This window comes from Oncorhynchus kisutch, linkage group LG26 (assembly GCF_002021735.2).
Source record: "Oncorhynchus kisutch isolate 150728-3 linkage group LG26, Okis_V2, whole genome shotgun sequence".
Lineage (NCBI taxonomy): Eukaryota > Metazoa > Chordata > Actinopteri > Salmoniformes > Salmonidae > Oncorhynchus > Oncorhynchus kisutch.
The window spans coordinates 50,820,688-50,840,057 of record NC_034199.2 but is presented as its reverse complement, the minus strand read 5'-3'; the positions used below and the strand labels follow the sequence as shown (position 1 = coordinate 50,840,057).

The 19,370-nt window shown below is 44.2% G+C and overlaps 1 protein-coding gene across 1 annotated transcript in view; it reads left to right on the top strand.

Annotated features, from left to right (window-relative positions):
- tspearb (thrombospondin-type laminin G domain and EAR repeats b) overlaps nt 1-18,711 on the top strand; it is a 99,364-nt gene extending 80,653 nt beyond the window's left edge. The window contains exons 10-12 of the mRNA XM_031805427.1: nt 14,887-15,065; nt 15,503-15,604; nt 18,383-18,711. Of these exons, the coding sequence (XP_031661287.1) occupies nt 14,887-15,065; nt 15,503-15,604; nt 18,383-18,536 (435 nt within the window). The 3' untranslated portion in view covers nt 18,537-18,711. The remainder of the gene's footprint in view (nt 1-14,886; nt 15,066-15,502; nt 15,605-18,382) is intronic.
- Nucleotides 18,712-19,370: the final 659 nt, after the last annotated feature.

Genomic DNA, 19,370 nt, shown 5'->3' with positions numbered 1-19,370 from the left:
ACATCAGACTGTTACTCTAGTTCTCCTGGCAGACAGAGAATCGACAGCTTTATGGCATCAGACTGTTGCTCTAGTTCTCCCCTCAGACAGAGACTTCACAGCTTTATGACATCAGACTGTTACTCTAGTTCTCCCCTCAGACAGAGACCTCACAGCTTTATGACATCAGACTGTTACTCTAGTTCTCCTGGCAGACAGAGAATCGACAGCTTTATGGCATCAGACTGTTGCTCTAGTTCTCCCCTCACAGAGACTTCACAGCTTTATGACATCAGACTGTTACTCTAGTTCTCCCCTCAGACAGAGACTTCACAGCTTTATGACATCAGACTGTTACTCTAGTTCTCCCCTCAGACAGAGACTTCACAGCTTTATGACATCAGACTGTTACTCTAGTTCTCCCCTCAGACAGAGACTTCACAGCTTTATGACATCAGACTGTTACTCTAGTTCTCCCCTCAGACAGAGACTTCACAGCTTTATGACATCAGACTGTTACTCTAGTTCTCCCCTCAGACAGAGACTTCACAGCTTTATGACATCAGACTGTTACTCTAGTTCTCCCCTCAGACAGAGACTTCACAGCTTTATGACATCAGACTGTTACTCTAGTTCTCCTGGCAGACAGAGAATCGACAGCTTTATGGCATCAGACTGTTGCTCTAGTTCTCCCCTCACAGAGACTTCACAGCTTTATGACATCAGACTGTTACTCTAGTTCTCCCCTCAGACAGAGACTTCACAGCTTTATGACATCAGACTGTTACTCTAGTTCTCCCCTCAGACAGAGACTTCACAGCTTTATGACATCAGACTGTTACTCTAGTTCTCCCCTCAGACAGAGACTTCACAGCTTTATGACATCAGACTGTTACTCTAGTTCTCCCCTCAGACAGAGACTTCACAGCTTTATGACATCAGACTGTTACTCTAGTTCTCCCCTCAGACAGAGACTTCACAGCTTTATGACATCAGACTGTTACTCTAGTTCTCCCCTCAGACAGAGACTTCACAGCTTTATGACATCAGACTGTTACTCTAGTTCTCCCCTCAGACAGAGACTTCACAGCTTTATGACATCAGACTGTTGCTCTAGTTCTCCTGGCAGACAGAGACTTCACAGCTTTATGACATCAGACTGTTACTCTAGTTCTCCTGGCAGACAGAGACTTCACAGCTTTATGACATCAGACTGTTACTCTAGTTCTCCTGGAAGACAGAGACTTCACAGCTTTATGACATCAGACTGTTACTCTAGTTCTCCTGGCAGACAGAGACTTCACAGCTTTATGACATCAGACTGTTGCTCTAGTTCTCCCCTCAGACAGAGACTTCACAGCTTTATGACATCAGACTGTTACTCTAGTTCTCCCCTCAGACAGAGACTTCACAGCTTTATGACATCAGACTGTTGCTCTAGTTCTCCTGGCAGACAGAGAATCGACAGCTTTATGACATCAGACTGTTACTCTAGTTCTCCTGGCAGACAGAGAATCGACAGCTTTATGGCATCAGACTGTTGCTCTAGTTCTCCCCTCAGACAGAGACTTCACAGCTTTATGACATCAGACTGTTACTCTAGTTCTCCCCTCAGACAGAGACTTCACAGCATTATGACATCAGACTGTTGCTCTAGTTCTCCTGGCAGACAGAGACTTCACAGCTTTATGACATCAGACTGTTACTCTAGTTCTCCTGGCAGACAGAGAATCGACAGCTTTATGGCATCAGACTGTTGCTCTAGTTCTCCCCTCAGACAGAGACTTCACAGCTTTATGACATCAGACTGTTACTCTAGTTCTCCCCTCAGACAGAGACTTCACAGCTTTATGACATCAGACTGTTACTCTAGTTCTCCTGGCAGACAGAGAATCGACAGCTTTATGGCATCAGACTGTTGCTCTAGTTCTCCCCTCACAGAGACTTCACAGCTTTATGACATCAGACTGTTACTCTAGTTCTCCCCTCAGACAGAGACTTTACAGCTTTATGACATCAGACTGTTACTCTAGTTCTCCCCTCAGACAGAGACTTCACAGCTTTATGACATCAGACTGTTACTCTAGTTCTCCCCTCAGACAGAGACTTCACAGCTTTATGACATCAGACTGTTACTCTAGTTCTCCCCTCAGACAGAGACTTCACAGCTTTATGACATCAGACTGTTGCTCTAGTTCTCCTGGCAGACAGAGACTTCACAGCTTTATGACATCAGACTGTTACTCTAGTTCTCCTGGCAGACAGAGACTTCACAGCTTTATGACATCAGACTGTTACTCTAGTTCTCCTGGAAGACAGAGACTTCACAGCTTTATGACATCAGACTGTTACTCTAGTTCTCCTGGCAGACAGAGACTTCACAGCTTTATGACATCAGACTGTTGCTCTAGTTCTCCCCTCAGACAGAGACTTCACAGCTTTATGACATCAGACTGTTACTCTAGTTCTCCCCTCAGACAGAGACTTCACAGCTTTATGACATCAGACTGTTGCTCTAGTTCTCCTGGCAGACAGAGACTTCACAGCTTTATGACATCAGACTGTTACTTTAGTTCTCCTGGCAGACAGAGACTTCACAGCTTTATGACATCAGACTGTTGCTCTAGTTCTCCTGGCAGACAGAGACTTCACAGCTTTATGACATCAGACTGTTGCTCTAGTTCTCCTGGCAGACAGAGACTTCACAGCTTTATGGCATCAGACTGTTGCTCTAGTTCTCCTGGCAGACAGAGACTTCACAGCTTTATGACATCAGACTGTTACTCTAGTTCTCCTGGTAGACAGAGACTTCACAGCTTTATGGCATCAGACTGTTGCTCTAGTTCTCCTGGCAGACAGAGACTTCACAGCTTTATGACATCAGACTGTTACTCTAGTTCTCCTGGCAGACAGAGAATCGACAGCTTTATGACATCAGACTGTTGCTCTAGTTCTCCCCTCACAGAGACTTCACAGCTTTATGACATCAGACTGTTACTCTAGTTCTCCCCTCAGACAGAGACTTTACAGCTTTATGACATCAGACTGTTACTCTAGTTCTCCCCTCAGACAGAGACTTCACAGCTTTATGACATCAGACTGTTACTCTAGTTCTCCCCTCAGACAGAGACTTCACAGCTTTATGACATCAGACTGTTACTCTAGTTCTCCCCTCAGACAGAGACTTCACAGCTTTATGACATCAGACTGTTGCTCTAGTTCTCCTGGCAGACAGAGACTTCACAGCTTTACTGCATCAGACTGTTGCTCTAGTTCTCCTGGCAGACAGAGACTTCACAGCTTTATGACATCAGACTGTTACTCTAGTTCTCCTGGCAGACAGAGAATCGACAGCTTTATGGCATCAGACTGTTGCTCTAGTTCTCCCCTCAGACAGAGACTTCACAGCTTTATGACATCAGACTGTTACTCTAGCTCTCCCCTCAGACAGAGACTTCACAGCTTTATGACATCAGACTGTTGCTCTAGTTCTCCTGGCAGACAGAGACTTCACAGCTTTATGACATCAGACTGTTACTCTAGTTCTCCTGGCAGACAGAGAATCGACAGCTTTATGGCATCAGACTGTTGCTCTAGTTCTCCCCTCAGACAGAGACTTCACAGCTTTATGACATCAGACTGTTACTCTAGTTCTCCCCTCAGACAGAGACCTCACAGCTTTATGACATCAGACTGTTACTCTAGTTCTCCTGGCAGACAGAGAATCGACAGCTTTATGGCATCAGACTGTTGCTCTAGTTCTCCCCTCACAGAGACTTCACAGCTTTATGACATCAGACTGTTACTCTAGTTCTCCCCTCAGACAGAGACTTCACAGCTTTATGACATCAGACTGTTACTCTAGTTCTCCCCTCAGACAGAGACTTCACAGCTTTATGACATCAGACTGTTACTCTAGTTCTCCCCTCAGACAGAGACTTCACAGCTTTATGACATCAGACTGTTACTCTAGTTCTCCCCTCAGACAGAGACTTCACAGCTTTATGACATCAGACTGTTACTCTAGTTCTCCCCTCAGACAGAGACTTCACAGCTTTATGACATCAGACTGTTACTCTAGTTCTCCCCTCAGACAGAGACTTCACAGCTTTATGACATCAGACTGTTACTCTAGTTCTCCCCTCAGACAGAGACTTCACAGCTTTATGACATCAGACTGTTACTCTAGTTCTCCCCTCAGACAGAGACTTCACAGCTTTATGACATCAGACTGTTGCTCTAGTTCTCCTGGCAGACAGAGACTTCACAGCTTTATGACATCAGACTGTTACTCTAGTTCTCCTGGAAGACAGAGACTTCACAGCTTTATGACATCAGACTGTTACTCTAGTTCTCCTGGCAGACAGAGACTTCACAGCTTTATGACATCAGACTGTTGCTCTAGTTCTCCCCTCAGACAGAGACTTCACAGCTTTATGACATCAGACTGTTACTCTAGTTCTCCCCTCAGACAGAGACTTCACAGCTTTATGACATCAGACTGTTGCTCTAGTTCTCCTGGCAGACAGAGACTTCACAGCTTTATGACATCAGACTGTTACTCTAGTTCTCCTGGCAGACAGAGACTTCACAGCTTTATGACATCAGACTGTTACTCTAGTTCTCCTGGCAGACAGAGACTTCACAGCTTTATGACATCAGACTGTTGCTCTAGTTCTCCTGGCAGACAGAGACTTCACAGCTTTATGACATCAGACTGTTGCTCTAGTTCTCCTGGCAGACAGAGACTTCACAGCTTTATGGCATCAGACTGTTGCTCTAGTTCTCCTGGCAGACAGAGACTTCACAGCTTTATGACATCAGACTGTTACTCTAGTTCTCCTGGTAGACAGAGACTTCACAGCTTTATGGCATCAGACTGTTGCTCTAGTTCTCCTGGCAGACAGAGAATCGACAGCTTTATGACATCAGACTGTTGCTCTAGTTCTCCCCTCACAGAGACTTCACAGCTTTATGACATCAGACTGTTACTCTAGTTCTCCCCTCAGACAGAGACTTTACAGCTTTATGACATCAGACTGTTACTCTAGTTCTCCCCTCAGACAGAGACTTCACAGCTTTATGACATCAGACTGTTACTCTAGTTCTCCCCTCAGACTGAGACTTCACAGCTTTATGAAATCAGACTGTTACTCTAGTTCTCCCCTCAGACAGAGACTTCACAGCTTTATGACATCAGACTGTTGCTCTAGTTCTCCTGGCAGACAGAGACTTCACAGCTTTATGACATCAGACTGTTACTCTAGTTCTCCCCTCAGACAGAGACTTCACAGCTTTATGACATCAGACTGTTACTCTAGTTCTCCCCTCAGACAGAGACTTCACAGCTTTATGACATCAGACTGTTGCTCTAGTTCTCCTGGCAGACAGAGACTTCACAGCTTTATGACATCAGACTGTTACTCTAGTTCTCCTGGCAGACAGAGACTTCACAGCTTTATGACATCAGACTGTTACTCTAGTTCTCCTGGAAGACAGAGACTTCACAGCTTTATGACATCAGACTGTTACTCTAGTTCTCCTGGCAGACAGAGACTTCACAGCTTTATGACATCAGACTGTTGCTCTAGTTCTCCCCTCAGACAGAGACTTCACAGCTTTATGACATCAGACTGTTACTCTAGTTCTCCCCTCAGACAGAGACTTCACAGCTTTATGACATCAGACTGTTGCTCTAGTTCTCCTGGCAGACAGAGACTTCACAGCTTTATGACATCAGACTGTTACTTTAGTTCTCCTGGCAGACAGAGACTTCACAGCTTTATGACATCAGACTGTTGCTCTAGTTCTCCTGGCAGACAGAGACTTCACAGCTTTATGACATCAGACTGTTGCTCTAGTTCTCCTGGCAGACAGAGACTTCACAGCTTTATGGCATCAGACTGTTGCTCTAGTTCTCCTGGCAGACAGAGACTTCACAGCTTTATGACATCAGACTGTTACTCTAGTTCTCCTGGTAGACAGAGACTTCACAGCTTTATGGCATCAGACTGTTGCTCTAGTTCTCCTGGCAGACAGAGACTTCACAGCTTTATGACATCAGACTGTTACTCTAGTTCTCCTGGCAGACAGAGAATCGACAGCTTTATGACATCAGACTGTTGCTCTAGTTCTCCCCTCACAGAGACTTCACAGCTTTATGACATCAGACTGTTACTCTAGTTCTCCCCTCAGACAGAGACTTTACAGCTTTATGACATCAGACTGTTACTCTAGTTCTCCCCTCAGACAGAGACTTCACAGCTTTATGACATCAGACTGTTACTCTAGTTCTCCCCTCAGACAGAGACTTCACAGCTTTATGACATCAGACTGTTACTCTAGTTCTCCCCTCAGACAGAGACTTCACAGCTTTATGACATCAGACTGTTGCTCTAGTTCTCCTGGCAGACAGAGACTTCACAGCTTTACTGCATCAGACTGTTGCTCTAGTTCTCCTGGCAGACAGAGACTTCACAGCTTTATGACATCAGACTGTTACTCTAGTTCTCCTGGCAGACAGAGAATCGACAGCTTTATGGCATCAGACTGTTGCTCTAGTTCTCCCCTCAGACAGAGACTTCACAGCTTTATGACATCAGACTGTTGCTCTAGTTCTCCTGGCAGACAGAGACTTCACAGCTTTATGACATCAGACTGTTACTCTAGTTCTCCTGGCAGACAGAGAATCGACAGCTTTATGGCATCAGACTGTTGCTCTAGTTCTCCCCCTCAGACAGAGACTTCACAGCTTTATGACATCAGACTGTTACTCTAGTTCTCCCCTCAGACAGAGACCTCACAGCTTTATGACATCAGACTGTTACTCTAGTTCTCCTGGCAGACAGAGAATCGACAGCTTTATGGCATCAGACTGTTGCTCTAGTTCTCCCCTCACAGAGACTTCACAGCTTTATGACATCAGACTGTTACTCTAGTTCTCCCCTCAGACAGAGACTTCACAGCTTTATGACATCAGACTGTTACTCTAGTTCTCCCCTCAGACAGAGACTTCACAGCTTTATGACATCAGACTGTTACTCTAGTTCTCCCCTCAGACAGAGACTTCACAGCTTTATGACATCAGACTGTTACTCTAGTTCTCCCCTCAGACAGAGACTTCACAGCTTTATGACATCAGACTGTTACTCTAGTTCTCCCCTCAGACAGAGACTTCACAGCTTTATGACATCAGACTGTTACTCTAGTTCTCCCCTCAGACAGAGACTTCACAGCTTTATGACATCAGACTGTTACTCTAGTTCTCCCCTCAGACAGAGACTTCACAGCTTTATGACATCAGACTGTTACTCTAGTTCTCCCCTCAGACAGAGACTTCACAGCTTTATGACATCAGACTGTTGCTCTAGTTCTCCTGGCAGACAGAGACTTCACAGCTTTATGACATCAGACTGTTACTCTAGTTCTCCTGGAAGACAGAGACTTCACAGCTTTATGACATCAGACTGTTACTCTAGTTCTCCTGGCAGACAGAGACTTCACAGCTTTATGACATCAGACTGTTGCTCTAGTTCTCCCTCAGACAGAGACTTCACAGCTTTATGACATCAGACTGTTACTCTAGTTTCTCCCCTCAGACAGAGACTTCACAGCTTTATGACATCAGACTGTTGCTCTAGTTCTCCTGGCAGACAGAGACTTCACAGCTTTATGACATCAGACTGTTACTCTAGTTCTCCTGGCAGACAGAGACTTCACAGCTTTATGACATCAGACTGTTACTCTAGTTCTCCTGCAGACAGAGACTTCACAGCTTTATGACATCAGACTGTTGCTCTAGTTTCTCCCCTGGCAGAAGAGACTTCACAGCTTTATGACCATCAGCTGGTACTTAGATTACTTTCCCTCAGACAGAGACTTCACAGCTTTTGACATCAGACTGTTCACTCTATTTTCTCCCCTCAGACAGAGATTCACAGTTTATGACATCAGACATGTTTACTCTAGTTCTCCCCTCAGACAGAGACTTCACAGGCTTTTATGACATCAGACTGTATACTCTAGTTCTCCCCTCAGACCAGAGACTTCAAGCTTTATGACATCAGACTTTATCTAGTTCTTCCCTTCAGACAGAGACTTCACAGCTTATATGACATCAGGACTGTTACTCTAGTTCTCCCCTCAGACAGCAGATTCACAGCTTTATGACATCAGACTGTTGCTCTAGTTCTCCTGGCAGACAGAGACTTCACAGCTTTATGACATCAGATGTTACTCTAGTTCTCCTGGCAGACAGAGAATCGACAGCTTTATGGCATCAGACTGTTGCTCTAGTTCTCCCCTCAGACAGAGACTTCACAGCTTTATGACATCAGACTGTTACTCTAGTTCTCCCCTCAGACAGAGACTTCACAGCTTTATGACATCAGACTGTTACTCTAGTTCTCCTGGCAGACAGAGAATCGACAGCTTATGGCATCAGACTGTTGCTCTAGTTCTCCCCTCACAGAGACTTCACAGCTTTATGACATCAGACTGTTACTCTAGTTCTCCCCTCAGACAGAGACTTCACAGCTTTATGACATCAGACTGTTGCTCTAGTTCTCCCCTCAGACAGAGACTTCACAGCTTTATGACATCAGACTGTTGCTCTAGTTCTCCTGGCAGACAGAGACTTCACAGCTTTATGACATCAGACTGTTACTCTAGTTCTCCTGGAAGACAGAGACTTCACAGCTTTATGACATCAGACTGTTACTCTAGTTCTCCTGGCAGACAGAGACTTCACAGCTTTATGACATCAGACTGTTGCTCTAGTTCTCCCCTCAGACAGAGACTTCACAGCTTTATGACATCAGACTGTTACTCTAGTTCTCCCCTCAGACAGAGACTTCACAGCTTTATGACATCAGACTGTTGCTCTAGTTCTCCTGGCAGACAGAGACTTCACAGCTTTATGACATCAGACTGTTACTCTAGTTCTCCTGGCAGACAGAGACTTCACAGCTTTATGACATCAGACTGTTACTCTAGTTCTCCTGGCAGACAGAGACTTCACAGCTTTATGACATCAGACTGTTGCTCTAGTTCTCCTGGCAGACAGAGACTTCACAGCTTTATGACATCAGACTGTTGCTCTAGTTCTCCTGGCAGACAGAGACTTCACAGCTTTATGGCATCAGACTGTTGCTCTAGTTCTCCTGGCAGACAGAGACTTCACAGCTTTATGACATCAGACTGTTACTCTAGTTCTCCTGGTAGACAGAGACTTCACAGCTTTATGGCATCAGACTGTTGCTCTAGTTCTCCTGGCAGACAGAGAATCGACAGCTTTATGACATCAGACTGTTGCTCTAGTTCTCCCCTCACAGAGACTTCACAGCTTTATGACATCAGACTGTTACTCTAGTTCTCCCCTCAGACAGAGACTTTACAGCTTTATGACATCAGACTGTTACTCTAGTTCTCCCCTCAGACAGAGACTTCACAGCTTTATGACATCAGACTGTTACTCTAGTTCTCCCCTCAGACTGAGACTTCACAGCTTTATGACATCAGACTGTTACTCTAGTTCTCCCCTCAGACAGAGACTTCACAGCTTTATGACATCAGACTGTTGCTCTAGTTCTCCTGGCAGACAGAGACTTCACAGCTTTATGACATCAGACTGTTGCTCTAGTTCTCCCCTCAGACAGAGACTTCACAGCTTTATGACATCAGACTGTTACTCTAGTTCTCCCCTCAGACAGAGACTTCACAGCTTTATGACATCAGACTGTTGCTCTAGTTCTCCTGGCAGACAGAGACTTCACAGCTTTATGACATCAGACTGTTACTCTAGTTCTCCTGGCAGACAGAGAATCGACAGCTTTATGGCATCAGACTGTTGCTCTAGTTCTCCCCTCAGACAGAGACTTCACAGCTTTATGACATCAGACTGTTACTCTAGTTCTCCCCTCAGACAGAGACTTCACAGCTTTATGACATCAGACTGTTGCTCTAGTTCTCCCCTCAGACAGAGACTTCACAGCTTTATGACATCAGACTGTTACTCTAGTTCTCCTGGCAGACAGAGAATCGACAGCTTTATGGCATCAGACTGTTGCTCTAGTTCTCCCCTCACAGAGACTTCACAGCTTTATGACATCAGACTGTTACTCTAGTTCTCCCCTCAGACAGAGACTTCACAGCTTTATGACATCAGACTGTTGCTCTAGTTCTCCCCTCAGACAGAGACTTCACAGCTTTATGACATCAGACTGTTACTCTAGTTCTCCTGGCAGACAGAGACTTCACAGCTTTATGACATCAGACTGTTGCTCTAGTTCTCCCCTCAGACAGAGACTTCACAGCTTTATGACATCAGACTGTTACTCTAGTTCTCCCCTCAGACAGAGACTTCACAGCTTTATGACATCAGACTGTTGCTCTAGTTCTCCTGGCAGACAGAGACTTCACAGCTTTATGACATCAGACTGTTACTCTAGTTCTCCTGGCAGACAGAGACTTCACAGCTTTATGACATCAGACTGTTACTCTAGTTCTCCTGGCAGACAGAGACTTCACAGCTTTATGACATCAGACTGTTACTCTAGTTCTCCCCTCACAGAGACTTCACAGCTTTATGACATCAGACTGTTACTCTAGTTCTCCCCTCAGACAGAGACTTCACAGCTTTATGACATCAGACTGTTACTCTAGTTCTCCTGGCAGACAGAGACTTCACAGCTTTATGACATCAGACTGTTGCTCTAGTTCTCCTGGCAGACAGAGACTTCACAGCTTTATGACATCAGACTGTTGCTCTAGTTCTCCTGGCAGACAGAGACTTCACAGCTTTATGGCATCAGACTGTTGCTCTAGTTCTCCTGGCAGACAGAGACTTCACAGCTTTATGGCATCAGACTGTTGCTCTAGTTCTCCTGGCAGACAGAGACTTCACAGCTTTATGACATCAGACTGTTACTCTAGTTCTCCTGGCAGACAGAGAATCGACAGCTTTATGACATCAGACTGTTGCTCTAGTTCTCCCCTCACAGAGACTTCACAGCTTTATGACATCAGACTGTTACTCTAGTTCTCCCCTCAGACAGAGACTTTACAGCTTTATGACATCAGACTGTTACTCTAGTTCTCCCCTCAGACAGAGACTTCACAGCTTTATGACATCAGACTGTTACTCTAGTTCTCCCCTCAGACAGAGACTTCACAGCTTTATGACATCAGACTGTTACTCTAGTTCTCCCCTCAGACAGAGACTTCACAGCTTTATGACATCAGGCTGTTACTCTAGTTCTCCCCTCAGACAGAGACTTCACAGCTTTATGACATCAGACTGTTACTCTAGTTCTCCTGGCAGACAGAGACTTCACAGCTTTATGACATCAGACTGTTGCTCTAGTTCTCCTGGCAGACAGAGACTTCACAGCTTTATGACATCAGACTGTTGCTCTAGTTCTCCTGGCAGACAGAGACTTCACAGCTTTATGGCATCAGACTGTTGCTCTAGTTCTCCTGGCAGACAGAGACTTCACAGCTTTATGACATCAGACTGTTACTCTAGTTCTCCTGGCAGACAGAGACTTCACAGCTTTATGACATCAGACTGTTACTCTAGTTCTCCTGGCAGACAGAGACTTCACAGCTTTATGACATCAGACTGTTGCTCTAGTTCTCCTGGCAGACAGAGACTTCACAGCTTTATGGCATCAGACTGTTGCTCTAGTTCTCCTGGCAGACAGAGACTTCACAGCTTTATGACATCAGACTGTTACTCTAGTTCTCCTGGCAGACAGAGAATCGACAGCTTTATGACATCAGACTGTTGCTCTAGTTCTCCCCTCACAGAGACTTCACAGCTTTATGACATCAGACTGTTACTCTAGTTCTCCCCTCAGACAGAGACTTCACAGCTTTATGACATCAGACTGTTACTCTAGTTCTCCCCTCAGACAGAGACTTCACAGCTTTATGACATCAGACTGTTACTCTAGTTCTCCCCTCAGACAGAGACTTCACAGCTTTATGACATCAGACTGTTGCTCTAGTTCTCCTGGCAGACAGAGACTTCACAGCTTTATGACATCAGACTGTTGCTCTAGTTCTCCCCTCAGACAGAGACTTCACAGCTTTATGACATCAGACTGTTGCTCTAGTTCTCCTGGCAGACAGAGACTTCACAGCTTTATGACATCAGACTGTTACTCTAGTTCTCCCCTCAGACAGAGACTTCACAGCTTTATGACATCAGACTGTTGCTCTAGTTCTCCTGGCAGACAGAGACTTCACAGCTTTATGACATCAGACTGTTACTCTAGTTCTCCTGGCAGACAGAGAATCGACAGCTTTATGGCATCAGACTGTTGCTCTAGTTCTCCCCTCACAGAGACTTCACAGCTTTATGACATCAGACTGTTACTCTAGTTCTCCCCTCAGTCAGAGACTTCACAGCTTTATGACATCAGACTGTTGCTCTAGTTCTCCCCTCAGACAGAGACTTCACAGCTTTATGACATCAGACTGTTGCTCTAGTTCTCCTGGCAGACAGAGACTTCACAGCTTTATGACATCAGACTGTTACTCTAGTTCTCCTGGCAGACAGAGAATCGACAGCTTTATGGCATCAGACTGTTGCTCTAGTTCTCCCCTCAGACAGAGACTTCACAGCTTTATGACATCAGACTGTTACTCTAGTTCTCCCCTCAGACAGAGACTTCACAGCTTTATGACATCAGACTGTTACTCTAGTTCTCCTGGCAGACAGAGAATCGACAGCTTTATGGCATCAGACTGTTGCTCTAGTTCTCCCCTCACAGAGACTTCACAGCTTTATGACATCAGACTGTTACTCTAGTTCTCCCCTCAGACAGAGACTTCACAGCTTTATGACATCAGACTGTTGCTCTAGTTCTCCCCTCAGACAGAGACTTCACAGCTTTATGACATCAGACTGTTACTCTAGTTCTCCTGGCAGACAGAGAATCGACAGCTTTATGGCATCAGACTGTTGCTCTAGTTCTCCCCTCACAGAGACTTCACAGCTTTATGACATCAGACTGTTACTCTAGTTCTCCCCTCAGACAGAGACTTCACAGCTTTATGACATCAGACTGTTGCTCTAGTTCTCCCCTCAGACAGAGACTTCACAGCTTTATGACATCAGACTGTTACTCTAGTTCTCCTGGCAGACAGAGACTTCACAGCTTTATGACATCAGACTGTTGCTCTAGTTCTCCCCTCAGACAGAGACTTCACAGCTTTATGACATCAGACTGTTACTCTAGTTCTCCTGGCAGACAGAGACTTCACAGCTTTATGACATCAGACTGTTGCTCTAGTCCTCCTGGCAGACAGACTAGATGTCCTGTACATAATACCACATGATGAAACCACAAATCATTACTCAAGCTGTTTCTTCTCCAGGATATGCCCCGATCTCCATCGTTGTCTGAATCTGAGCGAAAGTTAACCCAGAACTGTACTAAACAAAGATATAAACGAAACATGCAACAATTTCAAAGATTTTACTGAGTTACAGTTCAGATAAGGAAATCAGTCATTTGAAATGAATTCATTAGACCCTAATCTATGGATTTCACATGACTGGGAATACAGATATGCATGTGTTGGTCACAGATTACTTTTGAACTTAAAAAAAAAGTAGGATCAGAAAACCAGTCAGTATCTGGTGTGAAAAGGATTTGTCTCAAGCGGCGCGACACATCTCCTTCTCTGTCACGTAGACGCTGAGAGTCAGAAAACAAGGTGGTGAGTTTAGTACTAAACGGAACATGGAACAATAGAACAAACACCAGTAGTGTATAGACATGAAACACAATGCTGACTGGGGAAAGAACCTAACGGAGGGCCAGGTACAGGGGAGGTAATACGTGAGGTAATGGAGTCCAGTTGTGCGTAATGATGAGGTAATGTTTGATGCCAGGTGTGTGTAATGATGGATCCCAGGACTGGTGGTTAGTATCCCGGCAACGCGGGAGAAGACGTGACATTCACAGAAAACCAGACAGTATCTGGTGTGACCACCATTTGCCTCATGCAGCGCGACAACATCTCCTTCACATGGAGTTGATCAGACTGTTGATTGATCAGGCTGTTGATTGATCAGGCTGTTGATTGATCAGGCTGTTGATTGATCAGGCTGTTGATTGATCAGGCTGTTGATTGATCAGGATGTTGATTGTGGTCTGTGGAATGTTGTCCCACTCCTCTTCAATGGCTGTGTGAAGTTGCTGGATGTTGACAGGAACTGGAACATGCTGTTGTACAGGTCGATCCAGAGCATCCCAAACATGCTCAATGGGTGACATGTCTGAGTATGCAGGCCATGGAAGAACTGGGACATTTTCAGCTTCCAGGAATTGTGGCCAGATCTTTTCAACATGGGACCGTGCATTATCATGCTGAAACATGAGGTGATGGCTGTGGATGAATGGCACAACAATGGGCCTCAGGATCTCGTCACGGTATCTCTGTGCATTCAAATTGCCATCGATTAAATGCAATTGTGTTCGTTGTCTGTAGCTTATTCCTGCCCTTACCATAACCCCACCATGGGGCACTCTGTTCACAATGTTGACATCAGCAAGCCGCTTGCCCACACAACGCCCTACACATGGTCTATGGTTGCTCGCTCCCTCAAATTTACACATCTGTGGCATTGTGTTGCACATTTTAAAGTGGCCTTTTATTGTCCCCAGCACAGGGTGCACCTGTGTAATGACCATGCTGTTTAATCAGCTTCTTGATCTGCCACACCTGTCAGGTGGATGGATTATCTTGGTAAAGGAGGAATGTTCACTAACAGGGATGTAAACACATGTATGCACATGTGAGAAAAATAAGCTTTTGTGTGTATGGAACATTTCTGGGATGTTTTTTTACTGACCTTGAACCTTCTCCTTGACCCCTAACCTCTGACCCCCGCAGACGGTGGGAGCGACGGACTGGGAGATGTTCCAGGTTAAGGATCGGTACTTCCTGGCGGTGGCTAACGGCCAGAAACTGAACGAGAGAGGCCCTAGTCACTACAACATCAACTCAACCATCTACGAACTGAACGTGATCACACAGACCTTTGTTAAGTTCCAGGACATCGTCACAAACAGGTTAGTCCACTGAGCCACACCAGAGGGCATTCAGTTCTCTATAAAAGCCTTGTTTTGTCCTTTACAACATATTCTTTACCTCGTTGTCCTCTCTCCAATTCAATTTAAACAACTTAATCCCTTTGGAGCGATGCGTCAGACACATGAACAACAAACCTGGTACACCCCTGGTACACCCCTGGTACACACCGGGTACACACCTGGTACACCCCTGGTACACCCCCGGTACACATCGGGTACACACCTGGTACACCCCTGGTACACACCTGGTACACACCTGGTACACCCCTGGTACACTCCTGGTACACCCCTGGTACACCCCTGGTACACACCGGGTACACACCGGGTACACACCTGGTACACACCCAGTACACACCTGGTACACACCCGGTACACACCTGGTGCCTAAACACTCCACTGTGGTTTGATCTTTGCAGTGCGGTGGACTGGGAATTCTTCTCGGTGGGTGAAGAGAAGTTCCTTGTTGTGGCCAATTCTCACGATGGATCCTCGTATTCTTTAAACAGTGTTATATACAGGTGAGGTACTCTATTAAACAGTGTTATATACAGGTGAGGTACTCTATTAAACAGTGTTATATACAGGTGAGGTACTCTATTAAACAGTGTTATATACAGGCGAGGTACTCTATTAAACAGTGTTATATACAGGTGAGGTACTCTATTAAACAGTGTTATATACAGGCGAGGTACTCTATTAAACAGTGTTATATACAGGTGAGGTACTCTATTAAACAGTGTTATATACAGGCGAGGTACTCTATTAAACAGTGTTATATACAGGTGAGGTACTCTATTAAACAGTGTTATATACAGGTGAGGTACTCTATTAAACAGTGTTATATACAGGTGAGGTACTCTATTAAACAGTGTTATATACAGGCGAGGTACTCTATTAAACAGTGTTATATACAGGTGAGGTACTCTATTAAACAGTGTTATATACAGGTGAGGTACTCTATTAAACAGTGTTATATACAGGTGAGGTACTCTATTAAACAGTGTTATATACAGGCGAGGTACTCTATTAAACAGTGTTATATACAGGCAAGGTACTCTATTAAACAGTGTTATATACAGGTGAGGTACTCTATTAAACAGTGTTATATACAGGTGAGGTACTCTATTAAACAGTGTTATATACAGGTGAGGTACTCTATTAAACAGTGTTATATACAGGTGAGGTACTCTATTAAACAGTGTTATATACAGGTGAGGTACTCTATTAAACAGTGTTATATACAGGTGAGGTACTCTATTAAACAGTGTTATATACAGGTGAGGTACTCTATTAAACAGTGTTATATACAGGCGAGGTACTCTATTAAACAGTGTTATATACAGGTGAGGTACTCTATTAAACAGTGTTATATACAGGTGAGGTACTCTATTAAACAGTGTTATATACAGGCGAGGTACTCTATTAAACAGTGTTATATACAGGTGAGGTACTCTATTAACAGTGTTATATACAGGTGAGGTACTCTATTAAACAGTGTTATATACAGGTGAGGTACTCTATTAAACAGTGTTATATACAGGTGAGGTACTCTATTAAACGTGTTATATACAGGTGAGGTACTCTCTAAACAGTGTTATATACAGGTGAGGTACTCTATTAAACAGTGTTATATACAGGCGAGGTACTCTATTAAACAGTGTTATATACAGGTGAGGTACTCTATTAAACAGTGTTATATACAGGTGAGGTACTCTATTAAACAGTGTTATATACAGGCGAGGTACTCTATTAAACAGTGTTATATACAGGTGAGGTACTCTATTAAACAGTGTTATATACAGGTGAGGTACTCTATTAAACAGTGTTATATACAGGTGAGGTACTCTATTAAACAGTGTTATATACAGGTGAGGTACTCTATTAAACAGTGTTATATACAGGTGAGGTACTCTATTAAACAGTGTTATATACAGGCGAGGTACTCTATTAAACAGTGTTATATACAGGTGAGGTACTCTATTAAACAGTGTTATATACAGGTGAGGTACTCTATTAAACAGTGTTATATACAGGTGAGGTACTCTATTAAACAGTGTTATATACAGGTGAGGTACTCTATTAAACAGTGTTATATACAGGTGAGGTACTCTATTAAACAGTGTTATATACAGGTGAGGTACTCTATTAAACAGTGTTATATACAGGTGAGGTACTCTATTAAACAGTGTTATATACAGGTGAGGTACTCTATTAAACAGTGTTATATACAGGCGAGGTACTCTATTAAACAGTGTTATATACAGGTGAGGTACTCTATTAAACAGTGTTATATACAGGTGAGGTACTCTATTAAACAGTGTTATATACAGGTGAGGTACTCTATTAAACAGTGTTATATACAGGCGAGGTACTCTATTAAACAGTGTTATATACAGGTGAGGTACTCTATTAAACAGTGTTATATACAGGTGAGGTACTCTATTAAACAGTGTTATATACAGGTGAGGTACTCTATTAAACAGTGTTATATACAGGCGAGGTACTCTATTAAACAGTGTTATATACAGGCGAGGTACTCTATTAAACAGTGTTATATACAGGCGAGGTACTCTATTAAACAGTGTTATATACAGGTGAGGTACTCTATTAAACAGTGTTATATACAGGTGAGGTACTCTATTAAACAGTGTTATATACAGGTGAGGTACTCTATTAAACAGTGTTATATACAGGCGAGGTACTCTATTAAACAGTGTTATATACAGGTGAGGTACTCTATTAAACAGTGTTATATACAGGTGAGGTACTCTATTAAACAGTGTTATATACAGGCGAGGTACTCTATTAAACAGTGTTATATACAGGTGAGGTACTCTATTAAACAGTGTTATATACAGGTGAGGTACTCTATTAAACAGTGTTATATACAGGTGAGGTACTCTATTAAACAGTGTTATATACAGGCGAGGTACTCTATTAAACAGTGTTATATACAGGTGAGGTACTCTATTAAACAGTGTTATATACAGGTGAGGTACTCTATTAAACAGTGTTATATACAGGCGAGGTACTCTATTAAACAGTGTTATATACAGGTGAGGTACTCTATTAAACAGTGTTATATACAGGTGAGGTACTCTATTAAACAGTGTTATATACAGGTGAGGTACTCTATTAAACAGTGTTATATACAGGTGAGGTACTCTATTAAACAGTGTTATATACAGGTGAGGTACTCTATTAAACAGTGTGGTAAATCACTCAATGGACTTTAATTCATATGAAATGAAAACATAAATAGTTTGACCTATATCCTGCTGTGCTTGTCCCTCCAGGTGGCAGGGATATGAGGGATTTGTCCCTATCCACCGGCTCCCAACCATTGGCTGTACGGACTGGGAATATTTCAATACCACAGCAGGATCCTTTCTCGTCTATTCTAGTGCCACCTCTCCCCTGTCTAAAGTCTTCAGACTGAAGACATACTGATTCCTCACTGTTCTGACGCTCCACTATCTGAGCCAGAGAAACATGGTGGAACAATGGAAGGGGAAGGAATCACAGCTTTTCTAGCGTTGCTGGACAGAAAGGCAGGCAGACAGACCAACAGAAAGGCAGGCAGGCAGACAGACCAACAGAAAGGCAGGCAGGCAGACAGACCAACAGAAAGGCAGGCAGGCAGACAGACCAACAGAAAGGCAGGCAGGCAGACAGACCAACAGAAAGGCAGGCAGGCAGACAGGCAGACAGACCAACAGAAAGGCAGGCAGGCAGGCAGACAGACCAACAGAAAGGCAGGCAGGCAGGCAGACAGACCAACAGAAAGGCAGGCAGGCAGACAGACCAACAGAAAGGCAGGCAGGCAGACAGACCAACAGAAAGGCAGGCAGGCAGGCAGACAGACCAACAGAAAGGCAGGCAGGCAGGCAGACAGACCAACAGAAAGGCAGACAGACAGAACCAACCGAAAGGCAGACAGACCAACAGAAAGGCAGACAGACCAACAGAAAGGCAGACAGACCAACAGAAAGGCAGACAGACCAACAGAAGGGCAGACAGACCAACAAAAAGAGAGACAGACCAACAGAAAGGCAGACAGCCAAACAGACCAACAGAAAGGCAGACAGACCAACAAAAAGAGAGACAGACCAACAGAAAGGCAGGCAGGCAGACAGACCAACAGAAAGGCAGACAGACCAACAGAAAGGCAGACAGACCAACAGAAAGGCAGACAGACCAACAGAAAGGCAGGCAGGCAGACATACCAACAGAAAGGCAGACAGACCAACAGAAAGGCAGACAGGCAGACAGACCAACAGAAAG